Below are 27,003 nucleotides of genomic sequence, written 5' to 3' on the forward strand. Positions count from 1 at the left end.
ACCCTGTGGCGACCAGAGTCTCAGGGGCGCCACATCAGCACTGTACCTGATGATCATGCACCAACCCTGGCAGCACAATACCTGACCATCAGTGTACGTGAAACATAGATGGCTGAATGACATCCAAGCGTTAAAGTTTTTCCTCTGAGCACAGCATGGCGTTTTATGCTGTTCCCCATAGCCTTCTATATAGGAAAAACTCATGGCATTTTTTTTTACAAAGCATTTAAATGGTCTGAGGAAATTGTGTGACTTCAACATTAATCTAATATGTGACTCTCATTACGCTGTTACCACCGCGCCGTCCGATTATTCACTGGATATTTACGCTCCGCCTGTAAGAACGCTTTGTGTTTGCACTGATCCCGCTCTGCTGTGTCATTCCCCAGTGACACGGAGCATCATGTGCACAGAAGTGTGATGACCTGATCCACAGCCAGAGGGAGGCAGCTCTGCAGCAAGCACAGCCCTGGCAGCTCCGACAGCTCAGCCCTGACAGCTCAGGACTGACAGCTCCGACAGCTCGGGACTGACAGTACTGCCCTGACAGCTCCCACAGATCAGGACTGACAGCTCCGACAGCTCAGCCCTGACAGCTCAGGACTGACACCTCCGACAGCTCCGGACTGACAGCTCAGGACTGACACCTCCGACAGCTCCGGACTGACAGTACAGGACTGACAGTACAGCCCTGACAGCTCGGTACTGACAGCTCAGGACTGACAGCTCTGACAGCTCAGCCCTGACAGCTCCGACAGCTCAGCCCTGACAGCACAGCTCAGCCCTGACAGCACAGCTCAGCCCTGACAGCACAGCTCAGCCCTAATAGCTCACCTATGACAGCTCAGCCCTGACAGCACAGCTCAGCCCTGATAACTCACCTATGACAGCACAGCTCTGACAGCACAGCTCAGCCCTGATAACTCACCTATGACAGCACAGCTCTGACAGCACAGCTCAGCCCTGATAGCTCACCTATGAAAGCACAGCCTTCACAGCACAGCTCAGCCCTGATAGCTCAACCCTGGCAGCACAGCTCACCTCTGACAGCACAGCCCTGACAGCACAGCTCAGCCCTGACAGCACAGCTCAGCCCTGACAGCACAGCTCAGCCCTGACAGCTCACCTCTGACAGCTCAGCCCTGGCAGCACAGCCCTGACAGCTCACCTCTGACAACACAGTTCCCTCCTGACAGCACAACCCTGGCAGCACAGTACAGCTCTGACAGCACAGCACAGCTCTGATAGCCCAGCCTTGACAGCCCAGCCCTGACAGCCCATCTCAGCCCTGACAGCAGAGCCCTGATAGAACAGTACCGCTCTGACAGGACAGCTGTGGCAGTTCAGCCCTGTCTCTGGGAAGACATCAGCTCTGCAGCCAGTGAGGTGTGTGCTGCTGCTGGAGGAGGAGGAAGAGAAGGAGGAGGAAGGCTGCAGACAGCATTGTGTCAGCTGCAGTGCACCACTGTCTGGAGAGCAGCCAGGAGCCCAGGTAAGAGGAAGGGACAGCAGCAGGTAACTGATATTGGGGACATTCTGCTACAGTGTGTCACTATAGAACAGGCTGATGCAATTGTACGGACCTGGCTAATTGGCATAATTAATCAAGGCAGAGTCAATTAATGCAATTATTTAGGGGAAGGGGCTGGATGGTTGGAGGGTTTGGATTTTGCCATTTGTGAGAAGGACATTGGAGTCACTGAAGGAGACGAGGTGAACACCCAAAGCATGGGGGCTGTGGTCCTGAGTCAACAAGTGTCAGTGATGGGAATTAGGAGCTGCACTTTGTGTCATCTCATTGTCTTCTGTCCATACACAGGGTGAGCACTGCCTCTGCTGATCTGGGGTGGGGTGGACCATGGGACCCCTGCAAGACCGCAAGGTAAGGACCACGCATGAGCGCTCCCTGAGGATTGTGTCTGTATATATGCATGTGTGTGTATGTATGTGTAAAATATATATATATATATATATATATATATATATATATATATATATATATATATATATATATATATATATATATATATATATATATATATATTATATTATATTATATTATATTATATTATATTATATCCCAGTATGGTTGGCTGCAGTCTGCTGTTTTATGTGGCATTTATTATTATTCTCCATTTTGTAATGTTTGGCTTCTTGTTCTATGGTGGATGCCGCTCGGTTGTGCTCTGGGGTGAGGTGTAACCCTTTGCAGTTCTGATTGTAAAGCATCATGGCAATTTTCAGTTTTCTTCTTCTTTTTTTTTTTTTTTTTTTTTTTTTTGTGGCATATTTTAAAAAAAAATATATAATATAATATATATTTGAAGCAATTTTTTATTTGTTAATGCAACACCGTGAATTCGAAGCCACATCTTCAATCAGACTAGAGATGACGTAATTTGCTTTCTATACGGCCTCGTTCAGATGTCTTTCTCATAGCTCAAACATCTACGCAGTATGGTCTACGGAGCTGCAAAAAGGCTACATAAAAAAAAAATCTGATTTTTGATTCTGATCATGACCCTTTTCAATGTTGGAAAGCTCGGATATTTATCCTGTCTTTTTTTTTTGCTAGAAAAAAAAAATTCTTGGCACTTTTTTTTTTTTTTTTTTTCCCTGCTCCTTTCTTAATATTATCATAAATATAAATTATATATTACAAGCGTATAAGAAAAAAATAGGCATCTGGAAAAAGGTCTAATAGATCTACTAAATGTTTGTGAATGACGCATTGATACTTCTATCATCCCCCTGGATGACAAATGGTCGTGTGAGCACAAAATCCAATGCAGCTGGCTCGTGTGTGCATTTATTCTGTGTTTGTGTTTTTTGTTTTTTTTTTTTTCTTTTAATTGTGATCTTTGTCTTCTCACCTTGCTAGGTAAATACGGGTCCATATTAAAATGGGTTTTCTTTGTGTTTTTTATTTATTTTATTTTTTTTATTTGTACATCCCAAATGTAGCCTAGCAGCCTGGTGTAATAGTTCTCACATGGATGTCTCCCGCTTCCTAGGAACATATTACTGGCTCTGGCTCCTGTTTTCTGGACGGTGTTGCATCTTGGCTGTAGTGTAACGGCACCAGGCCCCGAAATCTCCAGGGGAGCCTGGAAAATAGAGGAAATGTTATACAACTATTATTTAAAGCTTGTGGAGGCATCCGAAAGGAGTTGTTGACTTTGGATTGTATTTTTTGGTTGGGCGGGTCCAATGAGGCTAGACTCTCCTGCAATCCGTTATTTGTAGGGGAATCAGCGCCACCACAGGAGAAATGTCATTACACAATCCTCATTAAGAGGACAGTCTAAATCTGAGCTTGGCTACACAACTATTTGGAGACAAGACTAGTCCACAGGCCAGCTTCTCCCAGCAACGCTAGAAGTGATTAATAGTGATGAGCGAGCATTACCATGTTCAGGTGCTCATTAAGAGCAGTTGGATGCTCGGAATATCCGAGTATAATGGAAGTCAATGGGGAACGTTAGCATTTTTCCAGGAAATCTTCCGATTGACTTCCATTATACTCGGTTACTTGAGTCACGTTCATCCGAGCATCCAAGTACTGATTGAGGACCGAGCATGGTAGTGCCCGCTCATCACTAGTTATGTGTACAGAACACCCGTGCATGGTAGTGCCCGCTCATCACTAGTTATGTGTGCAGAACACCCGTGCATGGTAGTGCCCGCTCATCACTAGTTATGTGTACAGAACACCCGTGCATGGTAGTGCCCGCTCATCACTAGTTATGTGTACAGAACACCTGTGCATGGTAGTGCCCGCTCATCACTAGTTACGAGTACAGAGCACCTGAGCATGGTAGTGCCCGCTCATCACTAGTTACAAGTACTGAGAATGGTAGTGCCCGCTCATCACTAGTTACAAGTACTGAGCACCCGTGCATGGTAGTGCCCGCTCATCACTAGTTACGAGTACAGAACACCCGAGCATGGTAGTTGTCGCGGGCGGGGAGGATGCCGCCGTCACTGCGCCCTCGCTGGCGCTCAGGTCCGGCGCTGCTGCTCGGTGGCTCGAGCAGTGGGCCGGATCCGGGGACTCGAGCGGCGCTCCTCGCCCGTGCAGTGAAAGGGGTGATTTGGGTTTGGGGAGTTGGTCCGTGACGCCACCCACCCACCCAGTCTCCGGTAAAACAAACGGCTGGATGGACGGGTCCCGCAGCCGGCTGCGGTAGTTACTCCCGGTAGGTTGGTGGTGGCTGTCTTTCCCTGCACCTGTTGTGTATCTTCGGTCCCGATGGCTTCCCACTGGTAACCCGCTCCCCAGCTTGGATATGGGCCAGAGGAGCCCCTTTTGCCCGCAGGCTCTGGCCCTGGGAATTCTAACTGTGGCGGTAGTTGTATTTCCCTTTCTCGGTTTGGACGGTTGCCTTCAGTCGGGTCTTTCCTGCTATGAAACCCCTTAGGTTCCGGTCGCTAACGGATTTGACCAGTTTAACGGCGACTCCAAGCCTGGTCGGGGTCCGCAGGCCCTGCCGGTTGGTGCTGGCTTCTCTTCGCTCCATGGTTCGGTACCAGTGGGCCACCGCCCGTCCCTGGTCCTACGGTTCCGCGTCAATTAGCCTCTCCTGCAGACGGCAATCACCGTCTATCAACCTTGCTCTCGGTGCCCGGGCCACGTACCCGGACACGGTCAGTCTGCTCCTCTACTACCACTTCACTCCTTCTCTTTCACTCTCCCTAACTGAACTCTATTCCTTTCCTGCCTCCAGGACTGTGAAATCCTCAGTGGGTGGGGCCAACCGCCTGGCTCCACCCCACCTGTTGTGGACATCAGCCCCTGGAGGGAGGCAACAAGGATTTGTGTGTGACTGGTGTGCCTATCTCAGGGTTTGGGATGTGTTGTTGCAGTACCTGTGACGACCTGGCTAGTCCAGGGCGCCACATTCCCCCTTGGTTAAATGCAGACCGTCCGCTCATCACTAGTTACGAGAACCGAGCACCTGAGCATGGTAGTTCCCGCTCATCACTAGTTACGAGTACTGAGCACCCGTGCATGGTAGTGCCCGCTCATCACTAGTTACGAGTACTGAGCATGGTAGTTCCCGCTCATCACTAGTGATTAACAGTCTCTCACTATGGGAGATTGTTCAGCCAGGTTGAGTTAATGCTGGTTGTGGTAAATGTTGGGGTTTGTTACTTTCTGAATCCAGCACAGGCCACTCATGATTGCATCGGCCCTGGAAGCAATGACGCCATCATTCAACTAGCTACAAGATAGCTGGGATTTTTGATAGGCAGCAGTCAGGCAACTTGAACCGTGCATCATTAAATGTTGTTTGGTGTTTGGGTTTTGTGTTTGTTTTTTTTTTTTTTTTTTTGTTTTTTTTTCTCTCTTGACATATGGATCACCTGACCACTGTAGTATATCACACACTTGGGTGGTCTGGTGGTCTGTTAAATGGTGACACCGCTTCCAGTGCATCCCATGATCTCTACTGGATCAATTTTAGTGACAACAGGTGAGCCTGACTTCATATTTTTTATTTTCAGTATCTAATCTCCAGGTAGTTGTCAAATTTTGCCTGGAGAACCCCTATAAAAAGCTCTCCATGTAATGTGTGGACATACTGGGTCCTCCAGATTGAGACACAACTTGCATAGCTCCTCCAGCTAATATAAGGGCCCTTATTGGGGGACGCCCCTCTATCAAGTTTGTTTCACATGTCCCTCGTCAAGGTCTGAGCACGGGTTCACGATGTGTGGATTCATCACAGGTCTCAATTCGAACTGGAAAATCTCATATATCCCTATGCGGTTGTTCAGTCACGGGTCTTATGACCCAAACTTGTCTGTATACAAAAAACATATGAACAGTCCCTAAAGGCCGCTTTACACTCTACGACATCGCTAACGCGATGTTGTTGGGGTCACGGAATTCGTAACGCACATCCGTTCTCGTTAGCGACGTCGTTGCATGTGACACGTACGAGCGACCGCTAACTATCAAAAATTCTCACCTTATCGTTGATCGTTGACACGCTGTCCAGTTCCCAAATATCGTTGCTGTTGAGCACGCAGGTTGTTCGTCGTTCCTGCGGCAGCACACATCGCTATGTGTAACACCGCAGGAACGAGGAACCACATCGTACCTGCGGCTGCCCATGAGGAAGGAAGGAGGTGGGCGGGATGTTCGTCCCGCTCATCACCACCTCTGCTTCTATTGGGCGGCCGCTTGGTGATGTCGCTGTGACGCCGAACGAACTGCCCCCTTAGAAAGGAGGCGGTTCGCCGGTCACAGCGACGACGCTAGGCAGGTAAGTAGTGTCACGGGTCCAAGCGATGTTGTGCGCCACGGGCAGCGATTTGCCCGTGACATACAACCGACGGGGGCGGTAACGATATCGCAGCGTGTAAGGCGGCCTTTAGACTATAACTACAAGATCTATCTTTGGAAAATACTGATGGGACAAATGGAGGAGTCCAAAACCTATTCAGACGTTCGTTTTTCGCGTTCTTTTGTGGTTTTTATGGACACCAGTTGCACCTACAATAGGGAATGGGGCTGTTCACATGTCTGTGGTTTTTCACGGACCAAGAAGGCTAGGCAAAATTGCCTATCTGTCCAAGGAAAAAAAAAACTGGACAGCACTCAGATGCCAGCCAAATGCAATCCATTTTTTTTTTAGACTGTTAAATTGGAGAAGCTGGAGGAACTCTTTTACTTACGAGAATGAAGTTTTTCTGAAAATATAAATGAACCCTAAGGCCTTGTTCAGACGACTGAGCATCATGGTCTAATCACTGACCACAATGCTCGGGACTGACTGTGGGTCACCTTACCGGAACTCGGCCACCTAATACGTGCCTATAGGGCTGCAGAGTTCGGGTAAGGAAACCCATGGCCAGTCTGTGTAGTGTGGTCGGTGATTACACGGTGATGCTCGGACGTCTGACCGAGGCCAAACTCCTCTAAGGGATTTGAAGGCTCGTTATGCAGCTCTCTACATACCAGCGCTTGTGTGGAGCTGTAATATGGCCGTCTGCTGGCCTCTGCTTCCACAGCCTGGGAAGAATTTATAATTTTATATTTCTTTTTATATATGTGTAATTCCAGGATAATATATTGCTTTTATCACACACAACTGAAACCAAAGGCAGTTCCGTGAAATAAAGTCCACATCCTCTAGTACTGAGCAGTAATTGTAAACCTACAATTATGGAGATATTTGGCAGATTACGGAGATCCTTTCCTGTTGGTAAAGTAAATGGCTGCATGTGTACAACCGATGTGCAGGATGTCTTTTATTCTTGGTGCCAAAGGACTTGTCCTTTCTCTGTATATTTAATCACCTTGGAACAGAGAAGACGAAGAGAACTATGAGACGTTATATATTTCGGGGGCAGCATGTTTGGGCTGCTGGACTACACTTGGCATTGGTAGAACTGACCTATTCTACGGCCTAGTAAACAGGCGTCACTATGGGTAATATAGGGCTAACAGTTGCAGTCAAGTGGCACTGTCTGATGGGGCTCAAATGCCCCCCTGCCTCATATGATGACTCCAGTCTTACAAGTAACACCTAGTAGATAGGGAACCTTGTCAGATTTTACATTTGGAGCTCAGAAGAGTCAAGTTACACTTCTGACCTCCATAAAAATGTTTGCATTTCTCTCTGACTGCAGCGTAGCCCCATGCATATTTTTTGGGCCGGCTGCAGTACTCTAAAAGAGTGTTCTCCCAACTCCAGTCCTCAGGGGCCACCAATCGTGCATGTGTCGCTAGCGGAGGAGGGGACGCTGCGCTCACCCACTGCTCTGGTCCGGCTGCTGCTGCTGCTGCTCGGTGGTGGCTCGAACGGTGGGCCGGATCCCGGGGACTCGAGCGGCGTTCCTCGCCCATGAGTGAAAGGGGGTGGTTTGGTTTAGGTATATTGTCCGTGACGCCACCCACGGTTGTGGTGAAGTTGTGACACCACCGCTGCTCTGGACGGGGATCCCGGGAGCGATGACAGGGAGCAGCTTGGGTGTTGGTTCTCCCCTCCGTGGGTAGGGGGGTTGGTTGTCCCGGGGCCCAGTGAGGTGCAGGGTCGCGGGGGGGGCAGCGCTGTGCCGCACGGCACGGTGGTACTCACTCAGCCAGTAATTCACACGGAGTCTCTGGTCAAACAAACGGCTGGATGGACGGGTCCCACAGACTGCTGTGGTTGTTTTCCTCCCGGTAGGTTGATGGTGACTGCCTTTCCCTGCACCTGTGTTGTGTTTACGGCTCCAATGGCTTCCCATCGGTAACCCGCTCCCCAGCTTGGATGGAGGCTGAAAGAGCCCCTTTTGCCTGCAGGCTCTGGCCCTGGGAACTGTAGCCTTGGCGGTGACTGTTTCCCTTTACGGTGTGAGCTGTTACCTTCAATCGGGTCTTGACTGCTGGGAAACCCCGGAGGTTCCCTTCGCTAACGTATTTGACCAGTTTTATGGCGACTCCTAGCCTGGTCGGGGTCCGTAGGCCCTGCCGAATGGTGCTGGCTTCTCTTCACTCCCCGATCCGGTACCGGCGGGTCACCGCCCGTCCCTGATCCTTACTGTTCACTCCAATCAGCCTCTCCTGCAGACGGTCACCACCGTCTGCCAACCTTGCTGTATGTGCCCGGGCCACACACCCGGACACGGTCAGTCTCCTCTACTGCCACTTCCCTAACTCAACTCCAACTCCAAAGTGATCGCTTTTCCTGCCTCCAGGACTGTGAACTCCTCGGTGGGCGGGGCCAACCACCTGGCCCACCCCCCGGTGTGGACATCAGCCCCTGGAGGAAGGCAACAAGGATTTTTGTTTGACTTCAGTGTGCCTAGCCGGGGTGTGGGGTGTGTTGGTGTAGTACCTGTGATGACCTGGCTTGTCCAGGGCACCACACATGTTTTCAGTATTTCCTCACTATTGCACAGGTGGTGATTCAAACACCTCTGCAATGCAATGGAAATCCCTGTTGGTGGTCCTGAGGACTGGAGTTGGGAAACAATGTGCTTGAAAAAATTTAGGAGAGGTTTCATGACTTCAATAGTGTTGCATCAAGTAATAGGAGGGCGGAGATAAACTGGACAACAAGTAGGTGAGAAGACGCCCCACACTCTTTGGCTGTGAAGAGCATGTCTGTGCTTAGTCTGAACAGTCCTTTTGTGTCTCCCCCAACCCCCCCACCCCCCCTTCTCCCTAAATAATGCAGTGGCCCACTGAAGAACCTCTGTTGGTCCTCCAAAGCTTTAGCGGAACATTATCTTATACAACTGATGACGGAGCCGATTAGTCTGGCGTTTTTATTTATTTTATGGTTTATTTACAAATCACCTATTAGACCACCTCACTATTGTCCTTGGAGCCGCATATTTCTTTCTATGAATGATTGGACAGTCTGGATGTCCCTGTGATGGCCAGAGGCAAGGTTGGCCAGTGATTGCTTCCTGTGAGCATAGACATTTAATTAACTGCATTGTGTAATGGAAGCTTTATATTGAATTTTCCATAAGCTCAAAGGCCTAGTTATATCATGCTCATTTACATATGTGCTTTAAATTGTCACCGCCAATAATTCAATGAGATATATATATATATATATATGATACTAAGCTATTAATGAACAAGCAGAAGATGATAGAAAACAAAGACTTAGTCATTATGTAGTTATGTAGTCGCAGCTAAAGATGTACAACTGCACAATGCAAATAACATGGAAATAGGGCTTAAAATCAGTTATTAATGTGACAGAGCCCTAAATAACTTTCTATATAATTCTGTTTTTTGTTTTTTCCCATAAGAAATAACTGAAGTTACAAGTAGTGTTGTGCGAGTATTTAACTATTTGTACTCCCTGTGCTGTTAGCGAGTACTGTCCACTACTCACACATTCGTTACGAGTAGCGGGCACAATGTAAGTCAATGGTAAATACCTTCTAAGTAGCAAGTAACCCGAAAGCCGTACGTTTCGTGCCAGTAGCGAATAGTACGGCTTTCAAGTTACTCACTACTTAGCGAGTATTTTTCATTTGACTTACATTGTGCCCGCTACTCGTAACGAATGTGTGAGTAGCGGACAGTACTCGCTAACAGCATAGCGAGTACGACTAGTTAGCTACTCGTTCAACACCAGTTACAACCACTGGAATTGCAATCAGAAGGGCATTTGCACAAAGATATTCCTTCAGTTATTACTTTTGGTGTGTCGTCTTCCGCCAACCGAAAAAAAATAAAAAAAGGGTTATTTCATTAATAAATGTATTATATTGCTCAGGATAAATGAGTACACCCCGACAGGTTGGCCAGAAAACTTCTTAGCTTGCTGTCAGAACCAACATTTTCCATGGGATACCATATAACAAAGTACTACCACAAATTTGGGCCATTAATTCCAAACAGGACTTGTTGTTTTGCCCAAATGATTACACCGCTATGAAAGATTTAAGAGAAAAGCTAAAGTTTAGACTTCTAAAATTCTAATCAACAAGAATTTAACGACAGGCAAGTACAAATATTCATGAATCCATCAGAATATTGTAGCAAAAGTGACACAGAAATTTAGCAAAGTTGGAACGGCAACCATCTTGAAGACTTTCAGGACAACAAAGAAATATGAGCGTCTCCTAATGAGGACTGAAGAAAATAGATATGCAAGTTCGCTGCAATTAGCTAAAGTAGAAAGGCAAATCTGGGTGAGGGTTTCCCAATACAGTGGAATTGCATGTATGGGTGTCGTCCACAAAAAAAGTCTTAAGGCCCTGTCACACACAGATAAATCTTTGGCAGATCTGTGGTTGCAGTGAAATTGTGGACAATCAGTGCCAGGTTTGTGGCTGTGTACAAATGGAACAATATGTCCATGATTTCACTGCAACCACAGATCTGCCAAAGATTTATCTCTGTGTGTGACGGGGCCTTTAGTCTTAAAGCCCATGGACCAAAAAGTCGCCCACAGTTTGTCAGGGTCCATATTGTAAAATGTGAAGACCATTGAGATGCTATACTGTGGAGTGATGAGACCAACATATGTTTGTGGAACTGATGACTTCAAAATGTGTGACATCTCAAAGGTGAGGACTCTGAGCCCAAAGAAATGTACATGCATGTGTACCGCCCCACGGGCTCTGCTACGACCGCCGAGCCACTTGGATCTGTGCTTGCACTGCAGGTGGTGGCTCGAGCCTCTCACGCACCCGGGGGCTACTTGCTCTGCAAGGGATTTGGCGCTACACGCGGGGATGTGGGTGTTTGGTTCCAAATGATAGTTTTTGAAGCCACCCACGGGTTGTGGTGATTGTAGACACCACCACTGCGGTGAAGGTATGGGGACCCCCAGGAGCGGTGTAGTAGCGCAGCTAGGTGTTGACCCCCTCCGTGGGTAGGGGATGTTGTTCCCGGGGTCCGGCGGGCCGGGGCCCGGGTGGAGGGTATAGTGTTGCGGTGCAGCGCGGCACGGTGCCTGATGGCACTGGTGTACTCACTCTGACACAAGACACTGGAGTCAATGGTAAACCAAACTGAGTAATGAACGGGGCCCGCAGCCGGCTGCAGCTTTTCCCAGATTAGGTTTGCAATGTCCGCCTTTCTCCTGCACCTCTGTGTGTGTGTGTGTATCTTGACTCCTGGACACGGTAGTCCGCTCCCCGACGTGTATCTGTCGTAGGAGCCAGTTTGCCCGCAGACGCTGGCCCTTTGGATCTCTTGCCCTTGGCGGTGGCACTTATCCGGAATTGTTGGGCTGTTGCCTTCAATCGGGACTTAGGTGGGAATGAACCCCTGAGGTCCAGACCGCAAGTAGTTAATTTGACTATGTTGGTGGCTTCTAGCCTAGTTCGGGGTCTGAGTACCCTGCCTGGTGGTCCGGTATCTAGTTGGCTCCCCGGTTCGATTCCGGCGGGCCACTATCCTGTCCCGGTCCCTTACGGTTCCACCGGTCATTTTCCTTGTCTCCTGCAGGCGGCCACTACCATCTGCCTCCTTGCCAGTGGCGACTGGGCTACGACCCAGCCACCTGGTAGTCTCTGGGCAGCCTGGACACAGGACTGCCCGTGAACTTGTCTGCTCTACACTCGACTTGAACTTGACTCCTCCAGAGCCTGAGCTAGACTACTTAGGTTCCCGCCTCCAGGCCTGTGAACTCCTCGGTGGGTGGAGCCAACCGCCTGGCTCCACCCCCCCTGGTGTGGACATCAAACCTGGAGGGTGGTGACAAGGCTTTTAAGTTTGACTGATGTTACCTAACTCGGAGAGTGGTGTGGTGTTGTGTTGTGTGTGACTACCTGGGACGACCTGACTAGTCCAGGGCATCACATTTACGGTGAGACGTGGTGGGGGTGGCAGTGTCCTTATGTTGGGCTGTATGAGAACTGTGGATTTCAGGAGTTACATTTCATGGATGACCATATAAATTCCCAAATGTACTGTTCTATATAGAAAGAGAAGATGCTCTCATAAGGCCACTTCTGCATTTCGGAAGAACACGGTGAAACTGATTTAGTGGCAAAGTGTCTCCTGATCTTAACCCAACTGAACACCTATGGGGAATTCTGAATAGACATGATGTCATCACTCTCCATCCAAGCTCTGAAAAGAGTTGTGATTGAAAAATGGAAAAAGATAGATGTTACAATATGTCGCCAGCTTGTTCATTGCCTAGAAGACTGGGGGCTGTCCTTTAAAAACCCTGGAGGTCATACAAAATACTAGCCGTAGTAGTTTTGATGCAGGTTGTATTTTTGCTTTAACAAATTAATTTAAAGTAAAATTGAAGATTTTATAAGGGGCATTATATTAACCTCTTCATGTTCTGGGTGTAAAAAAGACTGTCAAAATGTTGGGCTTGTGTTCAGTGAGATTGATTTTAAAATCTTACTTTTCAAAGAGGCTGTAATTTATGATGACAAAAAAAATCTATAATATATATTAATGCATGTACTATAGAGCTGAGGTGACCAAAAAACAAAATTATGACCCATCACAACAAGCCCCTGGTGAAGAGGAAGGTCCGGACAGCAGTTATTTGGGCACTATATGGGTTACCATATTGGATTGGGTATAAGGTAAATGTTCTATACTGGATACCATCCAAGCTCCCAAGCATCCTGTGCCTGTCCCCAGATGTTACATGAGTGTTAGATATAGATTGTTAGATATGGATATATGTCGTGCCCAGGGAATGGGGTACTCTGTCCCGGGCGGTTGCAAATGGGAATGTCACTCTGGTGGCTGTTACTGCTGAATGTGGGTACTCCCAGAGCTGGTGGTGGTGGTAGCAGCAATGATGTTAGGCCCTCCGCAGGTAGGGCTGTGCCTGGGAGATGAGGTGCAATAACTGAGACCATACCAGGTTGTCTCAAACAGTCTCTACTCACTCAGATCCTTGGATTACTGCTTCAGGTCCCATGGAGGATCAGTGCCAATGTAGTGACCCAGGTTGCTCTGTCCCTGGCACTCTGTTGGTTGGGTCCCTGTGGCGTGGAGTGTGTGGGGCCCGACTGTCCCTTTTGGGGGTTAGTCTCCTTCTCCATACGGCGGGCAGTGCGGACCCTGTGGGGAGGTAAATGTCCGAACCCCGATCCTAGTTTACTGCTGATGCCCCTGGATTATTTGGTTTGGGGAAGTCCATGAAGGTGTCCCCACTGTGCAGGTGATTATCAAGCTATGTAAAACTGGCGCCTGATCTAGGACCTCTTGCCCCGTGCGTGCTCCGGTCCCAGCGGTATCTGTCCATATCTGCCCTGGAGACCTTTCTCTCTCTCTCCCATGCCCCTGGATCACTGTTGCACAGACCCAGCTCAAGCACATCTACACACCTCACTGTGTTCCACCGACTCTCCGTCCCCCTCCCACCAGGCTGGCTAATCCGGGGACTCGTTCCTACCTCTAGGCGACCATCCCCTTTCATGGTTAACCCTCTATGCCCGGTGTGGAGTGGAGAACTAGGATTTTGGTTATGCTTTGGTGGTATCGGCACTGGTACTCCAGGTCCCAGGGGGTAGGTCCTGCACCCCCAAGAGTATGTGTGCCGCCCCTATGCCAGCAGCCACTCAAATGAAGGGGGGGTATTTACAGGGGATTGTGTCAAAGTTCTTGACGCCACCCGTCATGTGGTTATTTGTAGTACCACCGCTGCAGTTGGGAGTACCCGGGGTGATGGAATGGGGCAACCAGGTGTTAGAACCCTCCATGGGTAGGGGGGATGCCCCGGGACTCGTTGATGGTGTTTGGGGGTGCCGTAGGGAGCAAAGGGGTCACTTTCGTACTCACTCAGTCCATTAAGCTGACACCGACAACTGGATAAACCAAAATTCTGGATACCGCTGCCGCTGACGGGAGCTAGTTCGTGTCCAGTCACCAATGGTGCTGCCTGGTGATCCGTAACCTTCCTCTTGGCACGAAGTTTACTTCTCTGTTGGTCCCGGTAGTATGGAACTTGCCGGGTCTCGCTCCCCACTATGGCTAAGTGTGGGAGCTTGCTCTCAGGGTTCACGCTTGGGATTTTCTGGACCGTTTGAGTGGAAAGTCCTATCCCCCTCGTTGCGCTAGTACCCCGATTTTGGAGCAGGTGGAGAGCGGATCTTGAAGGCTCCATTCTCGTCTGGTAAATTGTTAGGTTGCCTAAAGCTACTCCCTGACCTAGGGTCCACGTACTTCGTTGTGCCATGGTCCCAGCCCGGTGATGGTGCAAGGCCGCCGGCTGTCCTCCTCGACAGTTCCGTGCCCCTTGTCACGATCCCCTGCGACCGGGGGTCCAGCTCCTCTAGGCCCAGACCACCGTCTGCCACCTAGATAGCTTCCTAGGAGCCCGGCTCCTGACCTCCTCTCTCCTTCACTTCCAACACACTTCTCCCTTCTTCTGACACTCCTGACTTTCCCTAACCAACCCCCCCCAAAGTGGGCGACCCTATTCCACTTAGGCCTTCCACTGGTGTCTGGTGGGTGTGGTGCAGATTGTACCTAGGGTTTTGATTAGCTGATGTAGGCAACATAATGTAGTTGGGGACCCATAACCAAGAAGGATTTGGATATTGCATGGGAGGGCAGATTGTGCAATACCCTGTGACGACCTGATAGTCCAGGGGCATCACATATTTAGTTCCTTGTAGTGCCCTGAGTGGCTCAGGAGCGCTACATATACTCTTGTGGTGCCCTCCATGACAGACCAGTAGCTACCGCTCCATCATGGATCCCATCCTCATGAGGGGTATGTAACTAGAGGTTTAAACACTACATGCCGGACTCCTCTGTTCTGGGGCAGTTGTGATCCCACTTTGGTTTTGGCTAAGGGTCCACCATTTCCTCTGTGCATGCCCCTTGCTGGCAGATCGGTTGGAAACCCAAGCTTTGTAGTAAACCATCCTAGAGACATTACTACATTAGTTTATTTTCATCCTGTTTGTATGTGTGTTAATGAAGGGCTTCGGTTACAATCTGCCAGTAAATCGTTTTGACAGACGCTACGGCAGCCTCTGCCTCTGTTACCATGGAAACACCAGCAATACACATTATACGCCTCAATTATGTCGAGATTCTTTTTATTCCTTTCAGTTTTTGGTGCATACAGTTTAATTTTGTTTTTTTTTTAAAAAAAAACCAGAAAATGCAAGACAAAGAGATCGCTCGAAGCCGCATCCCCCGCCTGGTGCTGAGACCTTATTTGCCAAAGCAGAAACTTTCCCCGTCCTCTGATTCTCCTTTCTCGGAAGAGGAGAGCAAAGACTTCAACTTGACTTCAAGTCGATCTGCGAGGACCATAAGTAGCAACAGCTTCTGCTCAGGTAACAAACCATGGGGGACTTCTATTATTAATGTTGAGTTCTCTAACGGAGGGTGTGTGTGGCGACACTTAACAGCGGCACATTAGTTCGGTTTTACACTTGGGAGGCCTTCGCCATCACAGAAGGCCTCGGAGTCCTAGAGGAGCCGAAGGACTTGGCCCCCTCTCCACAGGTATAATGTAAGAGCGGAGTTTGTAAAACTTCTGTGCCCAGAACTAAGCGGCATTGTATGGCGGTATTATTTGGAAAGTGAATGTCTGTGCAAATTGTGGTTCTGATCTGGTGTAAATTCTAAGACATATGGCCAGGCTCATTACAGTGAACCTGTCAGCAGATTTAGGGCCTATAAGCTGCGGCCACCAGTGGGCTCTTATATACAGCATTCTAACATGCTGTATATAAGAGCCCAGGCCGCTGTGTAGAACTTAAAAATCACTTTATAATACTTATCTAAACAATCGCTGTGGTGGAGTTGGGCCATATGGGCATCTCCTTTCACCGGTGACTCCTCTTTCGGCCATCTTCGTCCTCCTTCTGAAGCCTGTGTGCATGACACGTCCTACGTCATACACACTCGCTGGTCCCGACAAGACTCACTACAATACTTTGATCTGCCCTGCTCAGGGCAGATCAAAGTGCGCCTGCGCAGGACTTCAATGCTGGCGAGTGTGGATGCCGTAGGATGCGTCATGCACCCCAGCTTCAGAAGAAGGACGACAAAGATGGCCGAAAGAATAGGCAACGGAGACGCCCATATGACCCAACTCCACCGCAGCGTCTGTTTAGGTGAGTATTATAAAGTGATTTTTATGTTCTACACGGCGGCCTGGGCTCTTATATACAGCATTCTAACATGCTGTGTATATATGAGCTCACTGGTGGTGGCCGCAGCTTATAGGGCCCAAATTGTGAGACAGGTTCCCTTTTTTTTTTTTTTTGGGTCACTTTTGACTTTTTGGACTGCATGACATATTGGTCATTTATTGGTGGGAAATAGATGGCAGTATTATGTGGGTACCATATGGGTGTGATATATTGTCATTACGTGGTAGTATTAACAAGGCAATGTTGTATGACTGTTCATAATATTTTATGATTCTTGATAGGTTTAGTGCTGAAACTTGGGGAATTTTAAGAGGTACCGTAACTATTTGCAAGTAATCTTTCAAAATGAGCTCTCCTGTGTGTGTACATGAAGAATAACATTGTGACTTATCCCCTGTATTCTCGCCCGTTTTCCTCTCTGCACGCTAAATCTGTAATCTGCAATCCATTGGGAGCTGGAGGAGGAGATGAGCTGTAGTGAATTTTGCACAGACAAGTCATGCGGGATTCCAATGTTTTTCTGTCTGTATCCTTCCTTGCTCCTCACGGGTGCTCAGTACTCGTAACGAGCAGTTAGACGCACACGGAGGACGCTACTCGTGTACCAAGTATAATGGAAGTCAATGGGGAACTCTGATTTCCCATTGGCTTCCATTTACACATTAACGATTATACTCCGGTACTCACATGGCGCCCATCCGAGCATTCCCCCGCTCTTTAAGAGTACTGAGATAGTGTTCGTTCATCACTCCTTCTCACCTTTCTATAAAGGAAAATGGCTTGTGTCACATGGCACCCACAATCTCCCCCCCCCCCCCCCCCCCCCCAAAATCAATGGCTGGCGAGTAAAGATGAGCGGACCCGTGGAAGTTCAGTTTGGTGGCTTCATCTGGACTTTAAAGTTTGGTTTGAAACCCAGACTTGACCTGAACTCCAATGAAGGTCATTAATTGGGCAGTCCGGGTCTCTGTCCACATGCAGCCAACCATAAACAGATCACTTCTGGGAGAGGATGAATGGGATATTTCGTATTTTTCAGATTATAAAAACGCATTTTTTTCTCCCAAAAATTTGGGAGAAAAATGAGGGGTGCTTCTTAAAATCCGAAGATGGCTTATCGGGAGGGCTATCCGTGCGTGCGTGCGGTAAGACAACACCGGAGTGGACCCCATTTTTTTTTTTTTTTTTTTTTTTTTTATCTCTAAATTTGGGGTGCGTCTTATAAAACGAAAAATATGATGTATATATTTCATCTGATCTTACTGTTAACCCCCCCCAGGGTGCGCCATTCATGCAGTGAAGGAGGCGTCACTCTGTCCTCAGCAAGGTCCCATGCCGGGAGAGGACGGAACCGATCATGCAGATGTATAGCCGGTGCATGCGCAATACAGTAGTTTGGATATGCAGAGGGAGTGGGCGGCTTATATACCGGTTGCTGGACTGCAGTAAAGAGGTGTTTTAAGATGGCGGCTTTAGTTTATATTAAGAAAATCTTGTGAAAATGTTCCCAAAAATAAAAAAAAAGTAAGAGTAAATTTATTTATTTTTTTTCTTAGAACGCATCCACTCCAAAAGTTTACCTAATGTAATGCAATCATATTCCACGTCAATTTACCAAGTATTCCACTTTGCTGTTATGAACTGCGTGGCCTTAACGCATAGTCATGTGCACACACTGAGGATTTGAGTTATTGTTTTTACCTCAGTATTTGTAGCCAAAACCAGGAGTGGAACAATCTGGGGAAAAGTATAATAGAAACACGTCACCACTTCTGTATTTTTATTTATTTTTTTTTTTTTTTCTTCTCTACACTCCCGGTTTTGGCTATAAATACTGAGGTAAAAAAACTCACCAAACACGTAACGTGTGCATGTGGCCTTACACCTAGAAGCCTCGATATAACCCATGATTGTGATAATGACTATAAAAAGATACTGGTGCCCTGTCAGAAGCATGGAGCCTTCAATATTATATGAAATCCCTTTAATTTTGGTCTAGTTGTGATATAACCGACATATCAATATAACAGTATTTCCTCTAAAGTTCCAAAACAAAGAAACTTTCCATTTTGCATAATGAATATGAGACCAAGTCCATAATTTGGGATGGCAAATATTGTTTCCGAAAATGATCACAAAATCTGTGTGAGCCGCTCCATCTGTTCTGTTCTTTTGAGTAAGGCAAATATTAGAAGTGAACTCCCTCCTGAATGTGAACAGTTGTACTTTGTATCGTTCCCGCACTGCCAGCGTGTACGATCCAGCAAGTAACACGGGGGACAGTGTTTACCACATGGCACCAGAACCACCTCCTTCCCTTCATCTATGTGCTTGGCTGGAGGCCACCACCGGGCTCAGATGTCAGGCTGGAAAACATTCTGCCGGCCGCATCTGGCTGTACAGTCAGCAGCTCCGCACACGACGGCTGCTGGAAACTCCCAGGACACGTTATGTTCATTAGAACTTTGGAAAGAAAAAAATGTCTGCAGTTTCCAAAGAGGCTAGCAAGGAAAAATAAAAAACATTGTTTTTGTACTAAATCTACATTTTTGAAATTTTTCAAATTTTTTTTTGGTGGATTTGGCGAAGTCAATCTCCAAATAAGTGTTATGATTGTTTCCATAGATGCCTAATAAACGAAAGAGCGGCATGCCTCACCGTCATAAAGATTTAGATCGTGCATTATGCAGGCTTACACGGCTGCTAGGGGATCACATCTCGTGATCCGGACAGTAATGTATTTAGGAGCTGTAGTTGGAACGATATTTGCAGTAACTTTCCATGTCAATTTGTCATGGATTCAGGATCTGCTTAGTCATTCAGTAGGAACCTATATCTCATACTACTAGTGACTAAGGATCTGTCCTGGTCATGTGATGGACACATCGGTACCTAGGTCCTTACACCTGGCTGTCCAAACCGGATACATATCATGTACTGAGCGTTCAGCACCTAAACACTAGTGATGAATGTGCACTTCTTTAGCACCCAGGGGGCAGGTGTTACCAGGCACAGGGTCTTGTACCTAATAGTCACCGGGCCTGTTTGGAGATCTTGGATGTCGCGGTGGCCTGCCTGGCCTCGTGCCCAAAGCTGTACAGCAATAGGGAGGGAAGATGATGGGGTAGTAGTAGGATAAATCTCGTGACGCCACCTGTGTTATGCGGCCAGATATTAGCCGCTGCTGTCATTAACCACCTGGGCGGATGGTAGTAGCAGCTGAGATGGTGTCGCTCGGGGAGGATGATGAGGGAAGTAGCAATGGCCTTTGGCGCTGAGGTGCAAGGTGCCGCTGCCGATAAGTCAGTCGTTTTCTACGGTTCCAGGTGTCTTTACCCACAGTTCGTGTCGCTCGCCCAGGTAGTACTGGTCACCTGCTGTGATGGGCCTCGTCAACCCTGGATAAGTTAGGAGTCACCGGTGTTTGAAAGAAGAAAGTCCTTTTTCAGAGTTGCCCTTCCTGCTGGGTGGAACCTGGGCTGAGCACTCCGCTCCAAGCCCCAGGCCCTGTGAAGAGAAGAATGTGGTGCTAGTGTAGTGTCCCAGAACTGATGTCTTGGGTAGATTGACTAGTGATTGTGTGTGAGTTTGCTCCTATTTCTACCCCAAGTGGAATCCCCTCCCCCCGGAGTCTGTCCTAGTAACCAGGACATTACTAAGCTTCATGCTGGCCACGCCATGCCTACCCTAGCACAGCTTTCCAGAGAGAGGGCTCCTAAGCTTTGTGAAAGGTGTCAATGTGGAACACCGGTGACTAATCCCTTCCTTACCGAGGTGAATACCGCAGCTTAAATGAGCTGCAATACTCTGTGGCGACTGGAGCCTTAGGGGCGTCACACTTCCACACTTGAGTGCTTGGTACTCATAATGAGCAGGTGGGCACTTGAATGGTTTCTAATTAAGCATTGAGTAGAATGGAAGTCAATTGGGAACTTGAGCATTTTGTCGGGAAATCTTCCGGAAAGATGCTTGAATTACCCATTGACTTCCATCATACTCAGTACAAGGCTCATGTCCATCCAAGTGTCCGACTGCTCGTTATGAGTACTGAGCATTTTGGCATGGTAGTGCCCACTCATCTCTAATCCCTAGGAAAAGATTTACTGGGGGTCCCTTGGACCTCCAATTTTTCCTGATAGGAGTTCTGAAGTTGGAATAAACACATGCTCTACTTTATGACCACATAAGTGGATAAAATGGTAAGATGGCTTCATTGCGGTTCTTGAAACTTGTTGAACCTGATATTGACCAGAAAAGGTAGACTTCAAGGCGGTTGTATTCTGGTTCCAGGGATTAACTGATTGTCCCCTGGTGATCAGATCTGCACATCTCAGTCTCGAGGTAAAATGACCATCCATATATAAGAGGTTTGTCGTAGATATTGGTAAAAAATGTGTTTCATCTGCATTTTCCCCATTTCCTGAAAAAAGATGGCTGCAAGTGTTTCATTTTCAAGACAAATGTACTTGTTTCTTGGAAAATTAGAGGGGTTGTCCAGGATTAGAAAAACATGGCTTCTTTTTTTGTTTTCTTTCATAAAAGCTGCCATCCCTGACCATAGGTTGTTGGTGGCATCGCAACTCTCCTCTTCCCTGTTACTAAAAAAAAGTGGTCAGATTTCTAGTCCCGGATAATCCTCCTTTTTATAGGGTTTTCCACTACTAGGATATTGTTGGCTTATCCTTAGATCATTAATACTCCTAGTAACAGAAAATTAATGGTGGTTCCAAGTGTCTGATCCCCACCCACTGATATATGAATGATTTATCCTTATGAAAATGGAAGGATCCTGTTTTCGCCTGTGAACAAAACTATCCAGTGTTTTTAAAATTGCCCAATTCTTCCTTCTCATGACATCCTTTGGAAGGTTCTGGTATAGATAATCATTATTCTAGTAGGGGAAAACACCTTTAATTCTGGTTTTTATTAAAAAAAATCTTTTTGGCATGAGATCACAACTGGCTTTCAAAAGGCCCACAAAACAATCTCCATCAAAGAATGGACTCGTGTAACTAAGATCTTTCGAGGGAAAATGCTCCCTTTTTGTCGTCAACCAGCCGCCATTATTTTTTTCAGTGTAATGTACACAGCCATATTTTCCAAAGATGTAGCTAGAAGATATGACTGGTTACTTAACCCTTGAACGCATACCTGGGGCCTCTTGGGCCTGCTAGGTCGCTTGTTTACTATGGTAGATTTCTATGGTTGCGCGTTCTAGGGTTAATACCACCCTTGCTTGACACCATATAGTATTTGTGATAGATATGCTCGATTTTTATGAAGCTGGCTTCATTCTTTTTCTAGATGACACCGGTTGCCCAAGTAGTCAGTCCGTGTCCCCGGTCAAGACGCCCTCTGATGCTGGTATGAGTCCCATGGGCTTCTGCACAGGAAGTGAGGATGACTACAGCCACAAGAGAGTCAATGTTGGCACTTTTGCAGATGGCAATGTCCAGCCGGCACGATACAAAAAGGAATCAAAGAGCGGATTTCTGAAGACAGGTAAAATTGAGGTCCACAGATCTTTCGTTATTGTGTAGATCTTCCACAAGCAATAGAAATATATTGCATCCTTATGACTTGAGCATGATTTGGCACCCTGTTCCATAAACCCAGTGATTGGTTCAATCCAAAGCTGTAGACATTGTTTCCCCCGTGGTCAATTAAGGCTTGCAAGTATTCATAGGCCTCATTGACACTTGACTTTTTAGCAGGAACCATGACTTTCAACTGCCATAAGGACCTGTGGTCACAATTGGGCAAGAAAATGATTACTATGGCAATCAATAAGATGCAGATATAAGCAAGTCCCAGGGAAAAAAAAACACAAAACACTCATCAATCTGCTCCCAAAGGCATCCATGCGCCAACCACCTGTTGACCCACAAGTTGATGCACAAAACGATAAATTCGGCGTCCGGAGAAGTCAAGTTTTATTAAGAATCCATTTAAAATATTCCACCGCGGTGGACAAGCAACAATTTATGCTCTTCAAATGCACATTGTGCTCTTAAGTCATAGACGAAGAGCGCAATGTGTGTTTGAAACGCGTAAGATGTTGCTTGCCCACCACGGTGGAATATTTCAAATGGATTCGTAATAAAGTTTAAATCTCTTGCATCTCCAGATATCGACACTTTCCTTTTTTGCAATATGCAAATATATGAGCAACTGTGTACTATGAAGCAACCACGGCAAGGATATCTACATTGGCCTGATCAGTCTATTAAAAATGCGTTACAAATTTCCCTCAAATTTTTGATTCTGGAGAATCAAACGTTTTGGGATTCATAGTATCATAGTATCATAGTTTTTAAGGTTGAAGGGAGACTCTAAGTCCATCTAGTTCAACCTGTAGCCTAACATGTTGATCCAGAGGAAGGCAAAAAAACCCCAATGTGTCAAACAAGTTCCAATGGGGAAAAAAAATTCCTTCCTGACTCCACATCCGGCAATGAGTCTAGTTCTCTGGATCAATACCCTGTCATAAAATCTAATATACATAACTGGTAATATTAAATTTTTCAAGAAAGGCGTCCAGGCTCTGCTTAAATGTTAGTAGTGAATCACTCATTACAACATCATGTGGCAGAGAGTTCCATAGTCTCACTGCTCGTACAGTAAAGAATCCTCGTCTGTGATTATGATTAAACCTTCTTTCCTCAAGACGTAGCGGATGCCCCCGTGTTCTAGTCGCAGGCCTAGGTGTAAAAAGATCTTTGGAAAGGTCTCTGTACTGTCCCCTCATATATTTATACATTGTGATTAGATCCCCCCCTAAGCCTTCGTTTTTCCAAACTAAATAACCCCAAGTTTAATAACCTGTCTTGGTATTGCAGCCCACCCATTCCTCTAATAATCTTGGTGGCTCTTCTCTGCACCCTCTCCAGTTCAGCTATGTCCTTCTTATATATCGGTGACCAGAATTGTACACAGTATTCTAAGTGCGGTCGCACTAGTGACTTGTACAGAGGCAGAACTATATTTTTTTCATGAACACTTATACCTCTTTTAATACATCCCATTATTTTATTAGCCCTGGCAGCAGCTGCCTGACACTGTCCACTAAAGTGAAGTTTACCATCCACCCATACACCCAAGTCTTTTTCTGTGTCTGTTTTACCCAGTGTTCTACAATTAAGTACATAACATTTATGATTATTTCCTCTACCCAAGTGCATGACCTTACATTTATCTACATTAAACTTCAATTGCCACTTCTCAGCCCAATCCTCCAATTTACATAAATCTCCCTGTAATATAAAATTATCCTCCTCTGTATTGATTACCCTGCAGAGTTTAGTATCATCTGCAAATATTGAAATTCTACTCCGCATGCCCCCAACAAGGTCATTTATAAATATGTTGAAAAGAAGCGGGCCCAATACTGACCCCTGTGGTACCCCACTATGAACTGAGACCCAGTCCGAGTACGTACCATTAATAACCACCCTTTGTTTCCTATCACTGAGCCAGTTTTTAACCCAGTTACACATATTTTCCCCTATCCCCATTATTCTCATTTTATGTACCAACCTTTTGTGTGGCACCGTATCAAAAGCTTTTGAAAAGTCCATATACACAACATCCACTGCATTTCCCTGGTCCAGGCTTGAACTTACCTCTTCATAGAAGCTGATCAAATTAGTTTGACATAATCGATCCCTCATAAACCCATGTTGATACTCTGTCATAAGGTTATTTTTCTTGAGATACTCCAGTATAGCATCTCTCAAGAAACCCTCAAGGATTTTACCAACCGTAGAGGTTAAACTTACCGGCCTATAATTTCCCGGCTCAGTTTTTGTCCCCTTTTTGAATATTGGCACCACATTTGCTATGCGCCAGTCCTGCGGTACCGACCTTGTTATTAAGGAATCTGAGAAGATTAAAAATAATGGTCTATCTATCACAGAACTCAATTCCTGTAGTACTCTGGGGTGTATGCCATTCTATCTGCGCGAATCTAGCAAAATGTTTAAAAATGCTTTAATCCCGGAAAGGGATTAAAATCTACTCTATTCTCACTTAGGCCCTTGTCTGTCTGTACACCGTTGCCACCATTCTCCGGTCCTCCGTTCTGGTCTTCGATTCTTCAGGCGTTGAGACAAGTGATTGATCTCACGTGGGAAACTAAGTGCATCAGTGATGTTTTGCCAACCCTCCTCTTTTCACTTGACCACATGAGGTCAATTGATGGTGTTTTGCCAGAAGATCCAAAGACTAGTGCAAAGAACTAGCAAGAGGTAGTGGCGTAAGGACAAGAGAGGGCCTAGGACAGGTGTACAATCTATTTTATTTTTTAAAAGCCTCAAATCTTAGACTTTTTTTCTGGCAATTGGGGCACTTTTTAGCTTCAGATCAAATCTTTTGGCCAAATAAAGCAAATCTTCCCTCCAGAAAATTTTGCTGGAATTTAGTTGAGTAATTGGGGGATATGGAAGCCCCTGAGTTTTTCAGCCCGCACTCTGTGGGTAGAATAGGTCCCCCTTAGTAGTACAAACCATATCCTCTTCCCCTGTAGATGCATTAGGTCACCCATCCTGCCCCCCAGTAAACACAGTGGGGCCTCCCAGCGGTGCTGATGCCTTCTCAATGTAATCAAGCAAGAGCCGAAAACAAATGCAAATCCAGACGTTTCCCGGTATCTGCATGCTAATTAATTCGAGCTCGTTGCACTTTGGTACAATTTAGTGTTGCCATGGTAACTGGAGCCCTAATTTAAATGAGGAAATGGAAAATGGCAATCTCTCACCTGTGCCATTACTAATGAGTAAATATGTCATAGGACGTGGGCTCGTTATAGAAGCAAGTCTAAATATTCTAGATAAAAGCGAAAAGTGGTCTCAAATATTAGTAATAGGCGGAGATAATTTTTAGGTTTTACAATTTTGCTGTAAACTTATGTGCAGCTTAAATGTGCAGCTTAAATGTAAACTATCATTAGAAAATGACTTATTGTATAAATTGTATTTTTTGTTTTCATATCACAATTGGGATTTAAAATAAAATAAAAAAAAATAATCTGTTGCTATTTTTACATTGGCCACTAGGTACTTTTAGATTCTAACTTCCTATTTTAGGAAACAACACATGTACATAGTCTGGTTCGATAAACCCCTTTAATGACATATGACGTAATTGTATGTCATGATTTGGAAGAGGTTCCTGCAAAATGATGTAGAGGGTAAGTCCTGGCGATCATGCGGGCACATAAGCTATACCTACATGATCGCTGCTGGGTGCTAAGCTTAAGTGGAGGCTCTGGGCGTCATAGCCAGGGCCAATGCCTGCTCAGTCCCTGGCTGTTTAATCACCTAAATGCTGCAATAAAAAGTGATCACAGCATTTGGGAGGCTAGGAAAGGGATGGGGGCTCCCTGTCCACCAGATTGGCACCCCCTGTGCTGTAATCGCTGATGGCAGTCATGGCAACTGGGGGTCATGGATATCAGCTATGCTGGCCTTTTAGACTATGCCAAGAGCATGGTCTAAAAGTCATTCTGTAGTGTAATACTAACTGGAGTAATGCATCCTACCAGTTATCGGAGTAATTAAAGTTAAAGTGGCATATAGGGACTGAGGAAGTGGGGGAAAAAAAGTTAAACATTTAAAAATAATCAATAATAAGTATGTATATTTATGTATAAATTACACATTTTGGTATTGCTGTGTGCAGAACAACCCCATCTATACAACACTATTTAACCTCTGCAGTTGAACACCATGAAAACAAATATTAAAAATGTGCCAAAAACTATGCTTTTTCATCATAGTCGAATTAAAACCCGGTCAAAAAGTTTGTGTGTTTTTGGTGTTTCTCCCCTCCCCCCAATTTACTATATTCAGAAATGGTGCCACTCGTGCCCCATGGCTTGTGTTTGGGATTACATCTCAACTCTCTAGTCTATATTGAATGGGAATAGAATAAGCTGCAATACCGGACATAGCCCATGGAGAATAGTGGCGCTGTTTCTGGATACCTCTAGAGGATCCTCATTCCTCCAGAGTGTCCTCTTTGGGCTGTTTGATGCGTCGCTGGCTCGTGTGGAGCATTATTCGCTGTAACCGGGTATTAGTTTAATTTGTCATGGCTTTGGAAATATTCTGTTTTAGAAACTGTCTCTTGTTTAAACAAATCACCGGGAGATGGATGGCACTGCGCTGCAACAATGTGCTCCATTCACCCTCCGCACATGTCCGACTGTCATTCCCTCCTGTCTGCAAATTCCTGCTGTTTTCTATGTCAGCTCTTTCAGTTTTTCTGTGGATGAAGCCAGATTACCACTGGTTAAATGGTAAATCACACTTGTGTAGAAATTATCGGAGGAAGGCAATGCTTGAATCTTTGACTCTGCATCTTCGCTGTGCCAAAAAAAAACTGCAGCATCTTACAGTTCCAGCAAATTTGCTGGGATTTATAGAAATCTCTCGCCCACTG

The 27,003-nt window shown here is 46.3% G+C and overlaps 1 protein-coding gene across 5 annotated transcripts in view; it reads left to right on the forward strand.

Moving 5' to 3' along the window:
- The first annotated feature begins 499 nt into the window (after nucleotides 1-499).
- Nucleotides 500-27,003, forward strand: part of SYBU (syntabulin) — a 51,115-nt gene continuing 24,611 nt past the window's right edge. For 2 of the 5 annotated variants that reach the window (XM_075352943.1, XM_075352945.1), the window contains exons 1-4: nucleotides 503-1,492; nucleotides 1,820-1,882; nucleotides 15,558-15,738; nucleotides 21,868-22,065. In XM_075352943.1, coding sequence (XP_075209058.1) covers nucleotides 1,859-1,882; nucleotides 15,558-15,738; nucleotides 21,868-22,065 — 403 coding nt within the window. In that variant the 5' untranslated portion in view covers nucleotides 503-1,492; nucleotides 1,820-1,858. Of the gene's footprint in view, nucleotides 1,493-1,608; nucleotides 1,714-1,819; nucleotides 1,883-15,557; nucleotides 15,739-21,867; nucleotides 22,066-27,003 lie in introns of those variants that run through there. The other 3 variants (XM_075352946.1, XM_075352944.1, XM_075352948.1) reach the window with 3 other exon arrangements.

Source organism: Anomaloglossus baeobatrachus, chromosome 6 (assembly GCF_048569485.1).
Source record: "Anomaloglossus baeobatrachus isolate aAnoBae1 chromosome 6, aAnoBae1.hap1, whole genome shotgun sequence".
NCBI classification, from domain to species: domain Eukaryota; kingdom Metazoa; phylum Chordata; class Amphibia; order Anura; family Aromobatidae; genus Anomaloglossus; species Anomaloglossus baeobatrachus.